Below are 17,322 nucleotides of genomic sequence, written 5' to 3' on the forward strand. Positions count from 1 at the left end.
ATTGTGACAGGGGGACGGAAGATAGCCTTAAAGCTGATTTTGTGGTAGTGGTGTAGAAGGCGGATAACAAAGTTGGCGGTGGCGGTGCTATGTACGGTGTTGTTAGTGACGGAATGGTGTTGCCGGTGAAGGAACGACAGAGAGGTATTGGTATTAATATCGATTAGGTGCTCCAGAATTTCGTCCCCACAAATTTTCAACTGAAATCACGGATAGGTGTTGTATTTACCCCTGGAGTTTGTTATAAACTACGACATTTCTGTGTGGATAGAAAACACGGGGGGAATATCTATACCCTTTAGTTTTGGAATGATTTACGCCAGTTTCAAGCAATAAAGAAACACGGAGGGGTAAGCTTGAGATTTCATCGTTGAACGAAAATCTGTTGGGACACCAAAAAACCATTTTCGCTTATATTATAAGATTTCTCTGAAGTCTAAACCCTAACAAAATTAAGGTATGAAAAATCCCTCTCTTTCTCGCAGTCGTTTGTTATCTTTAAGGAGACATAGACTAGATTAGCTGTGAACTTGATTGATATCAACAAATCCGTTTATGTGGAGAAATTTATGCATTTTGTTTCGACAATTTTGTATAGATTGATTTCTAGGAATTCAAGTATCAACTAGTTTAAAATTTTGAGGTTAACGTATCAAGTAACAACTCAATTTCAATTCTTTTGTGTATTTTCTGATGCTATTTTTTTTATTTTTAGGGTTCAATAAGGCTCTCTGTATTTTACACTGACAAAGCGGTAGAGATAAGATAAGACAGTAGTAATGGGGTCGAAGAAGACTACCGATCTCGAGGCTCTTGCTGAGCGGTTGCAGGAACAGGGTTTCTCTTCTCTCTCTACGCTGGACTTGAAGCTTTTAGGTATTATTATTATCTCTCTCCTCTCTACGCCGAACAAAATGAATACATAGTGTTGTTGTTTTTTCGACTCCTTATTGATTATCTAGAGAACATAAAGGAAACAACCATTCACTAAACAAAATGAATACATCTAGTAACATGACCCGACAGTATAAGATTAGGAAAGCCGATAGCAAGAGATTCATTATTAAGCCAATTACTTGCTCTCTAACCAGTACTGAATCAAGTTAACAACAAATTTCATTATGTATTACACACGGCAAATATATCAAAGCACAATTACTATGATTAAAAGCTGTTTAATTTTTTTTATATACAACTAGTCTTTAGTGCGAGTAGTGTGTATAGCCTTTACCAGTTTCCTTCTTTTAGACTTTCTTGGTATGGAGTTATAAACTTCTTTCAACACTTTAGATAATTCTTTTATACATCAGCACCTACAAGCCTACAACCAAAGCTATAAATGAGATCCTTTAGCAGGTTTGTATCTTATTTTGATTCAGAAAACTGTTAGCTTTATTTATGGATACTTAAAAACAAATATACTGTCTATGCTTGGCCAGTTAGAACTTGATCCCCAAATTGCTTCAATTTTTGGTTTGATCACTCATGTGTTGTTTTATTGTAGGTTCCTCCCATATGACATGGAAAGAAAAGAAGGCTTTGCAAAATGAAAGGGTAGTTTCTCTCGGTGGGAAGGTAAGAAAACTACACAGATGGTTCGTCTTGGATATTATACATTTACCAAGCCTCTAACTCTTCCTATACTGAAGCATTGTTGATTTTCTTCTTAAATAACAGCCTGTTAAGAAGCAAAGAGTACCACTGAGTCTTGCAAGAGTCACAATGAAGAAACAAAAGGAAAGACAACAGAAAACACTACAAGAGGTTGTTGAAGATTTCTATTGCTTGTTTGGGATTTTTTTATTTCGTTAACATAGTATCTTTACTATTTAGTTCAAATTTGGAGGTTTTGCTGATAGTTAATTATTGCTAATTTAGGATATGGTTCTCGGTCGTTTTGGGGGGAACAAATCAAGTTCTAGTAATAGAGCCCCAGGGAAGCGAAAGGCGGAGGATAGCGTACTGAGGTCAACTGATGGGTATTTCAAAAATGGTGTATTGAACGTGAAGCATCTATTGCACAATAATTCTTCAAGAAGCATGGAAAATCGGCCAAGTCGGCCACAAGCGTTGAATTTTGGTACTGGTACTAGTGACAAAGGAAAGAAAAAGCAAGGTGGTGGAAAGAAGAAAGGAGGTAGGAAGCACGGCAAAAAGAGGCACTAAGGATTTTCTTTTTCATCGGATGTTTGGCCGTGTACGTTAAAGAACAATGCTTTTAGGTCTGATGTTTTGTAGTCCCCGAATATACATGACTTTAGGTTTCAACTTGTACTGGGATTTTACAGTTGTGTCTGGCATTCTTATTAATGGCGTTAATGGCTTTGCGTGAAAGTGGTACTCATGGGTACAGAAAGTGGAGATTTCTGAATCTGCATCACGTAGTCAGTGTTTTGGGTCAAAGACCTTGTACACCATAAAATCTATATTGCAACCGAAATAAGGTTTTCATACAGAAGTAGGGAAGAAGACCAGTAAGAAAGAAACCAAAAACTCCACACCAACTCTAGTGAAGTGCAACATCATCCCACACCAACTGTTACTCAGAGAGATGATTCTGAGGGTTTCAGTAGATCCACCAACTCGAGTAAAGTGCAACATCATCCCACACCAACTGTTTTTTTTTTAAGCATCCCACACCAACTGTTGCTAGGGAGATGGTTCCGAGGCTTTCCGTAGATCAAAATGATATTGGCCTGCAAGGTTTCCTTTTCGAGAGCAGCATCAGCTACCTTCTTGTTTCCTGGAAAGGCTTGGTGAGAAATATCAACAGAGGCCCTGCAGCTGTCAGCTTCAAGCAATAGAAGATTCAGTTACCTCTTGTCATGCTATGTTTCTCTTTCCTTTGTTTCTTCATTGTACAGGACTTGGTAGTATTCTCTGTTTCTTAACAGGGTGTGTTAAGAAGAAAATCTATGATGTCCATGTATAGAAAGCAGTAGTTGCGTGTTAATATACATACAATTAATGTTAAGATGAACTACCTAACATTTCTCTAACCTCACCCAAAGAAGTAAAATTCTACTATATTGGACACCCTAACTAGCAGAACACCAAATAAGACCCGGTACTTTTCCTATTTACCGAACCAGGCCAAGCAGGACAAAAAGGGTTAAACACATTCCTTAATTACGGTCATATCCCAACAGGTCATGACACTCGGTAGTTATAAATAGTAACCGTGTCCAAATCAGCTGCCAAGCTGGAGGGTAAATCTTAAAATCAGAAAACATAGGAGGGGCAATTTCCAAAAATCGGAAAATTGAAGTATCTTAAAATCAGAAACTATTCTCATTTTTTCTCTATTCTCAGCGGAAGAAAATTTCTAGGTTTTGACTTATCAGTCATGGGTTGATCGAAGAAAGTGAAAATTAGGTTTGATCACGAATTTCAGAGGTGAAACTTCCTATGTGAAACCAGGGAAGTTAGGTTTTGACCTAGATAAAAATCCCCAATATGCAAAAATAGATTCTTCACCGGCGTAATCCGTTTCAAAATCACAGACAGTATGGGATTAGGTAAAATTCGTTTCTTTGTTTTTTCACAATATGGAACTAGGTTAATTTGAGCTAGGTATGGACTATATTGATTGGTTGGGTGTGATAAAAAAAAGTTGTATTTTTTATTGATTCTTATTGTGTATATATAAGTGATGATCACGGAATGTTTTGATTACGAGTTTCTGTAGAAGAAGGGAAAAATTAGAGCTTTTCAGTATATCATTGTGTTTTCAGGTCTTAATTTTTGTTTGCAATCTTGGGGTTTGTTTTATTGAAATTTAGGATTTTGATGAAAAAATTAGAGCGTTTGAGTAAGTTGTTTTGTTTTTGAGGTATGAAATTTGATTAGACATTGTTTTAAAATTTTGGATTTTTGAGTGAGTTTTGATTTAACTATGTGCGTTTGGTTTGATTGTAGGGTTTGAAAGAGAAAGATCTAAGCAATGGAAACTAATGGAGAGGTGAAGAAACGACCTACTTCATCTCCTTTGAGAAACTTCAAATTTTTTCAGGTATACTTTTTCCCCCTTTGAAAGATCGGAATTATTAGAGCTGTTGATTTTTGTGTGATCCTAATACCTGCACTTCTTAATGTTTGGTTACTTTGGTATAGTCAAACATGCGAATTTTGGTTCCCCGGAGAGCTGGATTCATTGGTTCTCACCTTGTTGATCCTGAATGGAGGATGAGAAAAATGAGGTATGGTTGACCATAGGTTACTTTTATAAGGTTTTCTGTATTTTATATGTGTTGAAACGATGTTGGGTGCATTGTAATACATGGTGTTCTGTGTCTTAGGTCGTTGTAGCTGATAACTACTTCACTGGTCGTTGGATTGGTCATCCAATATTCGAGCTTATTCGTCACGATACTTCCTTCTCTTCTTATAAGGTTTTGTTATGAGGATGCAAGAATAAACGCTTGTAATTTTGAATATGTGTTATTTTCTTCTATCTATCTATGCTAATATAATGTGATGAACAAGTTCTTTGGTTTCCGAAATTTGCCATTTTCTCTTCCTATAATGGAACATATCCGAGTTGTTATAAAGTGATGCTATATAATCATTCAGTATTTTTAAATTATCTATTTGGATCTGCTTTCTTGCAGATGTCAATGAGCCATCACTTGTTGAAGTTGATCAGATTTACCATCTTACTTGCCTTGCTTCCCCAATTTTCTATAAATACAATGTTGTAAAGGTGAGTTTCCTTGTTCTTCTTCTCATTTATATGTTACAGAATCCTCTTTCTTTTGCAAATAAGTATCCATTGGTACTTGAATGTGAGATGCTATTATCTCAAGTTTCCTATGTTGCTCACTAACCTTGAGCAAGATATGTTATATTTTCCCTTTTTTCTTTCATTATTTGATTACCCAACCTGGCATGTTCTTGCATTATCTTGTCCTCTGCATTTTTTGTACTCTTATATCACTTGTATGGTTGAAGCATCCCTTTCTGGGGGGTTGCATATGTCCTGTAACTCTGAATTTTGAACATTTTACATTTGGGGTTGCAATTTGGGATTTTGAAAACACTTTTTCTTACGGGGTTGATTTTTAGGTGGATGCATACAAAGCCTATTTTATAATCAAATGATATCATACCTTGCATTTCAGGTGTCAGGAGTTGCTATGATGAGGGGAAATCTGTAGCTGAAACTTTGTTGTTTTGATAATCACAGGCAGCACGGCATAGGTACTCTAGTTGAAGATGCACCTGTTACTTTCAGTAAATATTACACATGTCGTTACTTCTCCTCACTCTCTTGGTAATTTTGTTCTGTAATAGAAATCCGCATTGCTAGGATCTTCAATCCATGTGGACCTCGCATGAATATTGATGACAGACGTGTTGTCAGCAGTTTCATAGCTCAAGCACTAAGGTAATTTAAACATTTTTATTTAATTGCTTGTTCAGTATGCTACTATGCTTTTATTCTATTGTCATATGTGTGCTGGAGCTGTAGCTCTGTTCAGTTACTTATGTATACAAGAAGAATGGCTCTATGTCCATGCTGTTTTTTTTTGGAGTTGATCAAATTCTATACTTCAGCAGTTCAGCTAATTATCTGAAACCGTTATTTATTTATTTTTTGCAGAGGTGAAGCCTTGACTGTTCAAGCTCCAGGAACACAATCCAGATCGTTTCTGTTATGTTTCTGACATGGTATGCCTAATCCATATTTCGACTATCAAGGATCATGCTTCTTTTGAAATGGGTTTCTGGACTACCTAATCACTGGTCTCTCATTTGTATTTTTTGTTTCTGAAGGTTGATGGCCTTATTCGTCTAATGGAAGGAGAAAAACTGGACCAGTCAGCATCGGACCCCCAGGTTTGTCCTTAAACTACCACTTATTTGACTAGTATATTTTTTGGTGACTAGTTGCTAGGAGCGCTGTGGGTTTTTATTGTGCTAAAAGAGGGAGATATTGATTCTTCAAATAACTGGTGAGTTTGGAAATGTCCAGAATGCTTTGATTAATATTACTGGTAGGCTGTGGCAAAATCATATAAGGGTTTTAACTATTTGAGCTCTACTTAAACATTGTAGAAACTGCGCTCCAGGCTCTAATACCTCTCTGTCACCATTATTCCTCCCACTTTGGACTCCCCTCGAGGTACAAAGGTTAGTTCTGGGGTGGAAGGCCTAAGTGCAAGTCAACTCTCCTAGAGAGCTTTGGCGTCTACGACTGCAAGGCAGACATTGGTGCGTCACTCTTCTCTTAGTCATTCAAAGTCAGAATGCTAGTGTACCTTCTACGTACATGAGTCACTCGTTCAATCTTTTCAGTTGACTGACATGTTTCAGTGTCATGATTAACCATCATATTTTTACCAGATTGTTGTTAAATATAATTCTAATTCTTAGTGCCATTTTCACTTTCAGTGATGATGTCCACTCGCAGAGTAACAAGAGTGGTAGGCTAACTAGTAATTTTAATCCAAATGTTGAAGAGTTGGAGATGCTCTTAGAAGCTTACTTTGCCCAGATAGAAGGAACTGTCAACTGTATGTTATCACTACTTCATTTATTTCCTGAAAACACTGCAAATTCGTTGTACTGATATATCTTAGATCAATGTTTTTGGTTTGTTATTAGTCTTAAAGATGAAGGAATACATAGATGACACAAAGGATTACATCAATATAATGCTGGAAGACAAACAGAATCAGATTCTACAGATGGGAGTTTTGCTTAGTACAACGAATTTGTTACTTAATGCGTGTATCTTAGTTGTAGGACTCTTTGGAATCAAATTCATATCGAACTTTTTGATTATCTTACTGGAAAAACCGAGACTAATTACTCTTCTACAAAGTCTCTGCAAACTGTAAGTAGTACTTTTTTTGGTTGCATTATATTGTACGTCATTTATATCTTCTGTGGTAAGGAAAGAGGACTTCTGGGATAAACAGATTGCAATCAACTTAAGGTATGCCTCTCTTCTAATTTCAGCTCTCGTCAATGTAACCGTTGCATATTCCTCAATCCTTAGACATGTTCAGTGGAGAAAGAACCAATTTGTGCATTTAAATTTTTTTTACGTTTTTCATTGATACATGAAAATTCCAATGCCTTCCTTTTTGACCACTGCTATACTGCTACTTTCTTTTCTACAGATATTTATTTGGTTGTTGAGTAAATATCAAAAATCCACTTTCCTTAGTGTTTAAACAATCCTGGACACTGGTTCTATCTTCTTTTTTAACTTCAGTTCTTGTGGTTTAGCTATTTTTTTTAAGAAGAGAACAAGTTTTGTGATTTAGCTTGTGCTTTTTTGTGACCTGAAACGCCCAACGAAGGGTGGTCTGTTGGCGTTTAATATCTTGCTTGGCTACACTGAACCTGATTATATAGAGGAAAACAGAAGCGTGCTCTTGGAATAAAACATATATGTACAGATTGTGCTTGTAGGCTTAACATTCGAACTGAAATTTGTACTTTTTTGCTTCCTATAGAGCAATGATATTGTTGTTCCTTTGAACCTCCAAGATATCCCCACTATTTCCACGCCACCATATTGTTAAGATTTGATGATTCGGAACTCAGGAATTACTAGGCATTCGTTGTTGGAAACACACTGATACACATTTCCTGGAGTTTTTTGCCCTTGGTCCTTGGCTGCTAGTTTTGTGTTTCGCCACGTTGCCAGTGGGGTCTTCTCGAGCGCGCTATGATAGAATTGAGTCTAGAGGCACATTGAAGGCTTATCTTATACTCTTGTTTGGCCCTGGGTTCCTATTCTTTGTTGAGAAGCTGAATCGTTTTGTAATGCTTTATTTATACAACAGTGCTGGAGTATCTGTAGGCAGTGAGATGTCTGGCGGGGTTTCAAACGTGACTGACATGTATCCAGTTGTGAAAACAACTTGTTCACGAGATAATTATTTTTGCTCCCATTAATTCATTGTTGTTGTTCGAGACAGCTAGACACAGCAAGCAAAGGCTGGTGTGGCGAAGTCTGTCACTGCGGCAATGTCTGATTCTCAATTTAGTTGTCCTGCAAATGCGCCAGAATTTCATATACTCCCATGAAAAATCTGACTGGACTTTAGCCCTGGAGTTGGGAGCTTTGGATTGTAGCAGTAAAGCATTCCTCCTGATCACTAATAGTCTTTGCAGTTTGCACGAACAAACTCCAGCGGTCATAGAATCCCAACATAACACCCTTTACCTTCAGTCCTTCAAAGTAAAGTTTTGAGATGTCAAAATTCGCACAGTTCGAGCAGAACCCACAAAAATATCATCTTCCAAACCTACTGTAATTGTAAATGCATGAACGCATCTGCCTTGCTGCATTACTCCAGATTTGCTGCAACCAGAAATCATACCCAATAACACGGTTGAATCAAGTGAAATCCCTGATTTCATTTCTGAATGATGTTTGTCATTCTCAAACACAATTAAAATCAAGAAAACATTGTTTTCAGACATACAAAATAAGCTCAATACTTGCAACTTACGAATCAACCAAATTTAACAATTTTGCAACCATGTATAGATAAATCCCGATAAAAATCCGAACTTTAAAGAACCCAGAGCTTAAAAGCTTAAAAAAATTCATATAACAACCACACAATATCTCATAGAAGCTACTTAGAATCAAAACCAACTTAAATTGAGCAAAACCCATCAACTAAATGCCTCCTAAGCATGATTCACACAGCTTGACAACCTGAGGTTGAAATTCATTTACATCTTAATTTAGCCATCAGAAGAAACAACTAAAAATACCCATACATACATCAATGAAAACAGATTTCTATAAGCATGAATATAAACTCATTTATGTAAATATAGATTTCTATAAACATCTATGTGAAAAACAGAGTGCTTGAGCTTACATTATGAGAACTTATTTAATTACAAACAATTGTGCTAAGAAGTCACTGAGCCTACACAATTCACTGTGATGTAAGACAATTTAAACTTGGAACAAAAAAAAAAATCTGGTGACCAATGTTCTCCAAACTAGATCCCTTTCGAGCAATCCCATTAAAAATTCAATCTCCATCTGAAACACATATCAAGCTCATCAAAAATCAACTAACCAAATCTGAGAAAAAAATCTCAAATTAATTTTGTCAAACAGGTTATAAGCATATATGTAAATGGAGATATGGAATCTAAGGAACTTAATTGAAGAAAAATACTTTGATACCTTCTCCATTAAACTCTATCAATGTTTTGTTTCTTCAACCTCAAGTGGAAATCCTACCACTTTTTCAATAGCTAAAAGTTTACACAACCCACACAGCAAAACCCTTCACAAGAACAAAGTTTTATATCTATTTACAAAACCCACTTCAAATATCTCAGATTTTCCCTATTACACCAACACTCAGTTCGAAAATATCAAACCTAATTATAACAAAGTGAAAACCCAGTTTTGCATAAATTCACCTATTGTTCTTTAATTTGAAGAATGGGGTTAGGGAATCCTCCTTAGACGAATTGAAACCGAGAAAAGGTGAGAAAGAAGCAGTCAGATTGGTTTGAGGGGTTCCAACTGGGTTAATAGCTTATATAAAGTTTCCATCGGAATTTAAAATTTTAACCAAATTAATTTTGCGCGCTTGATATAAACTAGGCGCGAAGAATTGCCCCCAAAATTTTGACCCAAGATGTTTCGGAAAGAGAGAGATGGAACGTTGATGAAAAAATATTTAACGGCTGAAATCGACTATGTTTTAGTCATATGGATATCGTCATCTGTATGTCTAGTATTGAACGGAATGAAACCGTTGATTGAAATTAAAGATCGATGGATGATATTGATTTATTGGAGTCATACAGATCGTGATCTGTATCTTAAGTATTAAATTAGGTCTATCCACTGATCGATAAAAGATCAATGGATGATATTAATTTAGTTGGAGTCATACGGATTGGTCGCACTTGTGTTATTTCATGATTGCGTTTTAAAGGGAACAACCGAAAATTACAACTTTAATCCTTTTTTTCAACCGAAAATTAACACTTGTAAGGTCGGTTGTGGAAAATGCTCACGGGGATCATATGTAGACTATTGTCAGTATCATAGTTATATTCTATGATATCGAAAGAATTACATGAATACATCATATATCGACGACTTAGATCAATCCCACAAGTATATCTCGAAGAAGTAGATATACGATTTATAAAATTCTTTCAGTATTATCGAGTATGCTATTAGATTGACCTTAGACGGTATATGATAAATAAAATTCTTTCGACCGGGTATGCTACGAGATTGATTTAAGTCAATATATGATTCCTATAATTCTTTAAATATCACTGGATATGCTATGAGATTGATCTAATTCGGTAAATGATCTCTACAATTCTTTTGGTATCACCCGATATGTTATGAGAGTCGATATACGATTTTTGTAATACTTTCGATATCACCGGGTATTTCATAAAATTTTCCCAATTCGAGATATGATTCTTCATATTCTTTCGAGGTCACTAGGTATGCTACGAGATTAACAAAAGTTGATATATAATTTATATAATTCATTCGATATCACCGGATATGAGATTAACCTAAGACGACATATGACTAATATGATCCTTTTGATATCACTGGGTATGCTATGAAATTGACCTATGTCGAAAATAATTTCTCGAATTCTTTATATTTTATTGAAATTGGGATATGTTATCATTTTGTCCTAAATCGATATAAGATTCCACAAATTCTTTATAATATCATTTCAACAGTCTAAATGAGTTATACTTCGTAACTTTATAGACTCAAGTTGTATAAAACAACTGATATATATTTCTTTGATACTTTGGTCATAGTATAATAACCAAGTCATCATACTCCTGTAAACAAACTTTTTTGTGTTATGTTTTCAATAAAAAATGACTTGTAAACAAGCGGGAATTTCCCTCTTAATGTGAACTTTCCCACCTGTAAGTTCTATTTCTTGTAATTTGCAGGAATCCTTATAGAGTAAAGGCTAAAAAGAATAGAGGAAATGATTTAACGCCAAAAGATACTCCTACACCTCGCCATAAAATTCATTGTGGGGTAGATTATAGAGGTCTCCACAAGGATGCTAAGAAAAAGAAGGATAAGATTGAAGGAAGTAGCTCAAGATATCCTGAAGCACCTCAAGAGGAAGATAATGTTTTCCAATTCATGGAAAATGATCTACGAATTCATGGGGAACAATTTGAACTACCAGTGATATTGGAAGATGCACCTGTGATTAGGGATGCACCACACGAGGAAGAATCTAATGATGAAGAAGAGATTGAAGAAGAAGAAAAAATTGTTGTTCAAAGCAAAGGGAAAGAAGTTGTTGTTGCTTCACCTGAAGCTACACCTCAACCTCAAGTGAAGGAAAAGAAGTCGAGGAAGAAACCTTCACCAAAAGGAAAGCATATTCCTAAAGGCATAGGCATGTTGTTTACTAAGAAGAAGAATTACAGACTTTGGGGTGAGGTGCCCGATCAATCTGCGGTCTTATTTAGTTATCCACATTTATGGGATGCTAAGGTTTGCGAAAACAAGGTAATAATCTCAAAATTTCACTTATTTTGCATGATTTTGTTCAACTTGATATATTAATTATTTGGTATAATTTAATTTAACAAATTTGTTGTTATATATTCTTTGTAGGATCATGAACTTGCGATAAATAAAATGAAACATCAAAAGGCTAAGCATTGGCCGTTATGTGAAGAATGTAAAGCGGTTCGTGATCTTGTATTGGATACAGGGTTAGGTAATGGAATTCTCACCCATCAGCATGAGTTTAATTCTATTTGTTAGAGGATAGCTCAGTTGAACTCACCAAGTGTTGGTATGTCAAGTTTGGTTGTCATATTTTAGTGTTTCAAAACTCATCTAAAGTCGCTTGATTAAATACTAGGGTCAACTTCGTTTAGGTTAGACTAGAAAGTCTAGGAATGTTGAGACATACAAGTATTAATCCGAAGACCTGAAGAATGTGAAGAAGTAACGAACTACAACGACGACATCATCCTTCCACTTGAGGTTAGTAATATTAACTTGAACTGTTTCATTCCTAACGTATCTTTCAAGTCGTGCTATATTGAAAACATAACTGCGAAGCTGTATATACTGTACATATTGTATAATACTCTAGTGACGTGACATGGTTATAATTGTATGATCATAATATTAGGGAATTAGACTACGAAGTATAATGCTTATCTTTTGAACTTCGTAGATATGACATCGACATAATCTTGCATATATTTTATGATTGTGAATGGGTAATGGTGAAGATTTCATCCACGAATACAATGTTTTACATTCGTTTAAAGGAAGTACATTCATGAACTTGTTTCGTGAATCGAAAGGGAAATCATTAGGCTTATTGGTCCGGCTATTCATTGCAAATCTTTGGATGACCAATATGTGTGAGATGGGTAGAACCGATCATAACTAAGTTGTGTATCTTGGTATAACTAATCACAATGCCTGACTTATGATTTGGAGTGACTGATTTTTATTAATTAGTGTAACCGATCCTAAGTGGGTTTGTGTAATCAAAACCGATCCTAAGTAATCACCATGTGATGTGTTTTGTTGTGATCGATCCTGCAATTGGTGTGACCGATCTAGTATTGTGTTGACCGATCACGAGTGTTGTGTAATCGATCCTTGTATTGGTAACCGATCTTGGTAATTGATGTGACCGATCACAAACAATACCATGGGAATATGGAACCAATCCTGGTAAGTGATGTAACCGGTCCTCGAATTGTGTGACCGATAACAAGTATTTACATATTAAGGTAACTGATCCTAGTGATTGGTAGAACCGATTGAACTCATGTATGTGATTTGATATTTGATCAACCACATAGTTGTCTTGGAATACATGTCAACCAATTCTAAACTTGTTTTCGAAGTATGGTATAACCGATTCCAAGAATGTAAATCCATGTAAATATGAATAAAATTTACAGTGAAGAGATGTCAACATACTTTGAACACGTACAGTAACTCTTATCATTCATTGTTCAAAGATATTCCTTAGTACTCAAGAGATCCTGTGCCGAGATAAATTAAAAATCTTAATTAAGGTTTTTGGTTTATATGCTTTAAATACCATCAATTAAATGCATATCTCTAGAGAATAAAAGTAGAAGTGCATTTACTAATTGGAGATCCATTGAGAGATTTCGGAACTACGGACAAGCATTTATTGGAATTAGAAAAACCGAATCGCCATTCATTGCAAATCTGAGAACATTTCGGTTTTGGAAATTCTTGATGTCCAAACATCCTTAGTCTTGTAGATGGTGGATTTTCGACAAAGGATAAAATCGTAAAACCATAATTGTACATACTCCTGATCCAGTAATCAGATGAGTATTGAGGCTCATGTCTCTCACTGAAGCATGAAAGTTCATGCCGCAAGAACCTCTGACCGAAAATACTGTCTCTCAGAGCATATGTAGATGTATAGTTTCTCAACTGAGGCAACGACATATCATGAATACTGAGCAATTTCAGTAATCACTTTTATATAAAATCGAACGATTGGAGGCGCTCCTAGAGAGCTTTCCTGCTAGTATAGAGCAATAACATCTTCAGGATGTAACAATGTTCCCTGGATATAAAAGACATGTGTATAGAATCATTATGATGGACGACTCTTAGACAGATTGCCTGCTAGTATAGAGCGATAACGTCTTCAGGATGCAACAACGTGTTTTCCCTGACTATACTATACTATACGTAATGATATGACGCTTCAACTAGCTCATATCGCGCGATTCTCGAATAATTAATGCTCCTAGACGATCGTGCTAGTATAGAGCCATCAATTAATTATTTCTAAATCACTAGATTCATTAACTGAATCCCTAGAAAATATTCTACATTCTTCATAATATTTCATTACTTCAATTCATGGTTCTTCCCAGCAAAATTTCATGGGTTAGTAATAAATATTCAACACACAGGCATCTGAGCAACTATCGAGTAAGCCCCGACTAAAATGGTGCAAGTGTACTCAGCAATAATGCACTAACGAGCACCTGAATGCACGAACGAGCATTCCAAAATACGAAGGAACGATGAACCTATGCAAAATAGGAACAACTAATAAATAATAAAATATTAATCAAGGCGCTGGGGGACTGGGCCCACCGGCCGACCGGTCGTGTCATGGTCAGTTAGGTAAAGATCCTGTGGCAGAGAAAGATGATCCTTTGCATTAGTCTATGCATTGGGATAGACCTAAAGTGCAGTTAAGTGCTGGTAAGATAGAAGATGATTCATTCTTACTCTTTCAAATTGTCTTGATCTTTTATTATCTGTTGTAACTCAACAACATAATGGTTTTCTTTGTTTAGTACGTGTATAATTGTGTACAATTATGTCAATAAAATGCAGCAAAGTTGATAATAGATCATAAACTAATATATGTTCAAAGGATAAGTATGGATTTTTTTTATATGAACTGAACCTTTCAAAGATCTGTAGAGCATCGCTCGGTCTAACTCGCAAGTTTTGCTATCTCAAGCTTGTTAATGTTAGTTAGATGTACAAAACTATGTGTTGATTTCTAGTCTACTAAAATCAAGTCTTAGACTAGGATAAAGTATGGTAGTTGAGTATAAGACATCACTGAATAACCCTGGAAGATTGAAGACTGAAAACAAACAAGGACATTTTCGAGAACTTCATCAATAAGAGGTATGTGAAGACTGGCCTATCCTATTTACTCACGACATTTGCTATTCTATCTTATGAGACTATGTCATATGATTTTAGTAGATTTAATATTGCTAAGAAAAAAATTTGAGTTCAAGATTGTCTTTCGTTAAAATCTCGAAATATGTCAAGCGAGGGATGTTCATAGATCCTAAACAATCTTAGTTATAACAATTTATTGTTCACAACACTTTTTTTGTTCAAGTTGATCATTTGGAAATTGCTTAAACAATGGTGCATACTGTCTATGGATATTAGGAATGTTTCAAATAGAATTATGATAGATTAGAAACTGCTGGTGCAAGGTACACATATTTGTATGTAGCACTTAAGTCATTATAAATTCCACGGATCGTATAAGTTTGCAAACCTGGTTGCGAACCCTTTACATCTGCGCTCCGGAAAGTGGATAGAAATTTGACTTCGAGAAATGCCAAGGTCTGCTAACCATTATGGAGTCACTTCGCGATCTGCAGTTGTTTGCAAACCTATACAGTTTCAGATTAGACGAAATACACGAACTATTATACACGACTATGTTCGGTTTTACTAAAAATCTCATTGACACTTCCATGAAAATTTATTCACAAAATCACTTTGGTCTTGTGGATGTTGGTTTCGTCTTGAGTGTTATTAAACATCGATGTGTGCTTACAATTTCAAAGGCATATTTGCCGCTATGGGCTATCATTATTCATGCTTCAAGAATCCTGGATCATAGTGCATATTCTATTGTGTAATTTCAAGGAAGACTTCTCACATGCTTACATGAATTCCTAATAAGAATTTCATCTAAACTGAGAAAGTGTTTGCTTGAATTCTAAGCAACCCTAGCTTGAATTTAAAGCTACCCGGATCCTTGCAAATTTATAAATATGGATACTCTTGTAATAGTATTTCTCAACCCTGACACTCTTGTGTCCTAGTTACAAATCTAGAGTTGTCCTTTACAACATAGATTCTTCATAGAAGTGTATCCTAGGTTACAATTTTGAAGACTTCACTTAGGGATACGTGAAGGTCGGTCAAACTATATTTTTACCTGTTAGTTTTTGTATTCGGATCTTGTCTACTGGTTATTGAAGTTCACAAACTTCAGATCAGGAACATGATATAGAAAAATCATAAAATTATCTTCGTCTCAGAATTTAAGATTCCTCAATATTGATATCTAAACTCTTCCTTGATTTGTTTTGGATTGTTCTTGATAGGTGGTTAGTAATCCAGGATTTTCAGCGAACTGAGGGTAAGTTTTCTGGATTGGTTAGGTTTGCTGGAATATTTCTACTGCAAACATATTTCCAAACCTCCATTGAAAAATATCAAAAGGGAATTAAAATAGGTTTGTATGTTAGAGCGATAGGTATCAAACGTTCTATTGCCTTCTATAGTGGTCGGTCACTTACATTTACTGCGCCTTCACGTCAGCAAGCTTGGAGCTACTACAAGGTAAAAATGACACACTACATGTAGACATTGTTGTTTATATTACTTTTATGTTTGTAGCATATGGAACACTAATGCAAATTGTTTAAGAAAAACCAACTTTGAAAAAGTGAGGCGCTGCCTTAAAGGTAGTTTGTGGTGTAGCCTCAAATAGAAACTTGCTTATGTTGATTTGTTTAATAATAGAAAACGCCAAATTATGTGTTTGCCTGGGGTATATCTTTAATCTATAAAGATATGCAAACCTATTATGAGTCTTATTGATAAACTGAATAATTCATGGTCCAAGGTTATGATAAATGAAGCATGAAGTGCTTGCTGGAACAACAACATGCTCTTCGGACCATGAACGTTGAATTAGGTCACTTGACCATGACATATCATATGCTAGTTGAAACAGTAATGATAGTCGAATGACTATTATGCTAGTTGAAGAAATAATGGATTCGTATATGGGGTGTCCCTCCAGAATTTGAGCGTTTTTCCCGACTTCCGCTATCTTATAACATGACAGGTCTCTTTGTGAATGTTGTTTCTTTTTTTTCATTACACCGCGTCCACTCAGGGGATCCCTCTATTCATCATGCTTGGGCATAAGCCCTAAGACATAGAACATACTATGATCCCAAGCTTTTCAGTTGTCCGAATGGCATCCTCAGAGAGGGGTAGATCATTACATTCCAAAATATATCTTAGGGCAAGGGAAAACCAAGAGACTTTTATTTATGTCTTTCTTCCGCTTCTTCTCCCTTGCCTCCAATTTAGTCAATGTATTTATGCAAGATGAAGCTTGCAAGAAGCATAGTAAACTATCGGTTTCATCTGATGTTGCACCGGCTCCAATTAATTTCATCCCTTCTAAGTGACACGTCATTCTCGTGAATCTTGTTTTTGTTTTGTCCGTATTGAGTTTTCTTCTCTTATGAGTTTACTGAATGAAGACTTAGATCAACAAGAAAGAAAAAGGAGATATAGCAGCTCGGTCCAGACCTATCATTGAAAAAGAAGAATTCCTTTCGCATTCATATCCGACCTCAACAGCTTCCTCAATAGTGCAAGCAGGGGAAGAAATCCCTAATCAGGATCGTACCCCGAAACATCGATGGATTGTACAAGATAAACCAATACCGACCCAGGGTATAACTAGAGTCGCTACGACGGTGATCTACGAAGTC

The 17,322-nt window shown here is 35.8% G+C and overlaps 1 protein-coding gene and 1 pseudogene across 1 annotated transcript; both read left to right on the forward strand.

Moving 5' to 3' along the window:
* The first annotated feature begins 338 nt into the window (after nt 1-338).
* Nucleotides 339-2,277, forward strand: LOC113281393. The gene is made up of 5 exons (XM_026530118.1): nt 339-457; nt 716-876; nt 1,505-1,575; nt 1,678-1,764; nt 1,879-2,277. Exons 2-5 carry the CDS (start codon nt 780-782, stop codon nt 2,164-2,166), a joined length of 543 nt encoding a protein of 180 aa, XP_026385903.1. The 5' UTR covers nt 339-457; nt 716-779; the 3' UTR covers nt 2,167-2,277.
* A 996-nt stretch (nt 2,278-3,273) lies between these two features.
* Nucleotides 3,274-6,916, forward strand: LOC113278951 (annotated as a pseudogene).
* The last annotated feature ends 10,406 nt before the right edge of the window (nt 6,917-17,322 follow it).

This window comes from Papaver somniferum, chromosome 5 (genome assembly GCF_003573695.1).
Source record: "Papaver somniferum cultivar HN1 chromosome 5, ASM357369v1, whole genome shotgun sequence".
NCBI lineage: Eukaryota > Viridiplantae > Streptophyta > Magnoliopsida > Ranunculales > Papaveraceae > Papaver > Papaver somniferum.

Excerpts from the sequence above, each read along its gene's own strand:
- LOC113281393 (XM_026530118.1), top strand. The coding sequence starts at position 780 with ATGGGGTCGAAGAAGACTACCGATCTCGAGGCTCTTGCTGAGCGGTTG. Across the intron at positions 877-1,504 it reads GCTGGACTTGAAGCTTTTAG|GTTCCTCCCATATGACATGG; the intron begins GTATTATTATTA and ends GTTTTATTGTAG. Across the intron at positions 1,765-1,878 it reads AACAGAAAACACTACAAGAG|GATATGGTTCTCGGTCGTTT; the intron begins GTTGTTGAAGAT and ends TTGCTAATTTAG.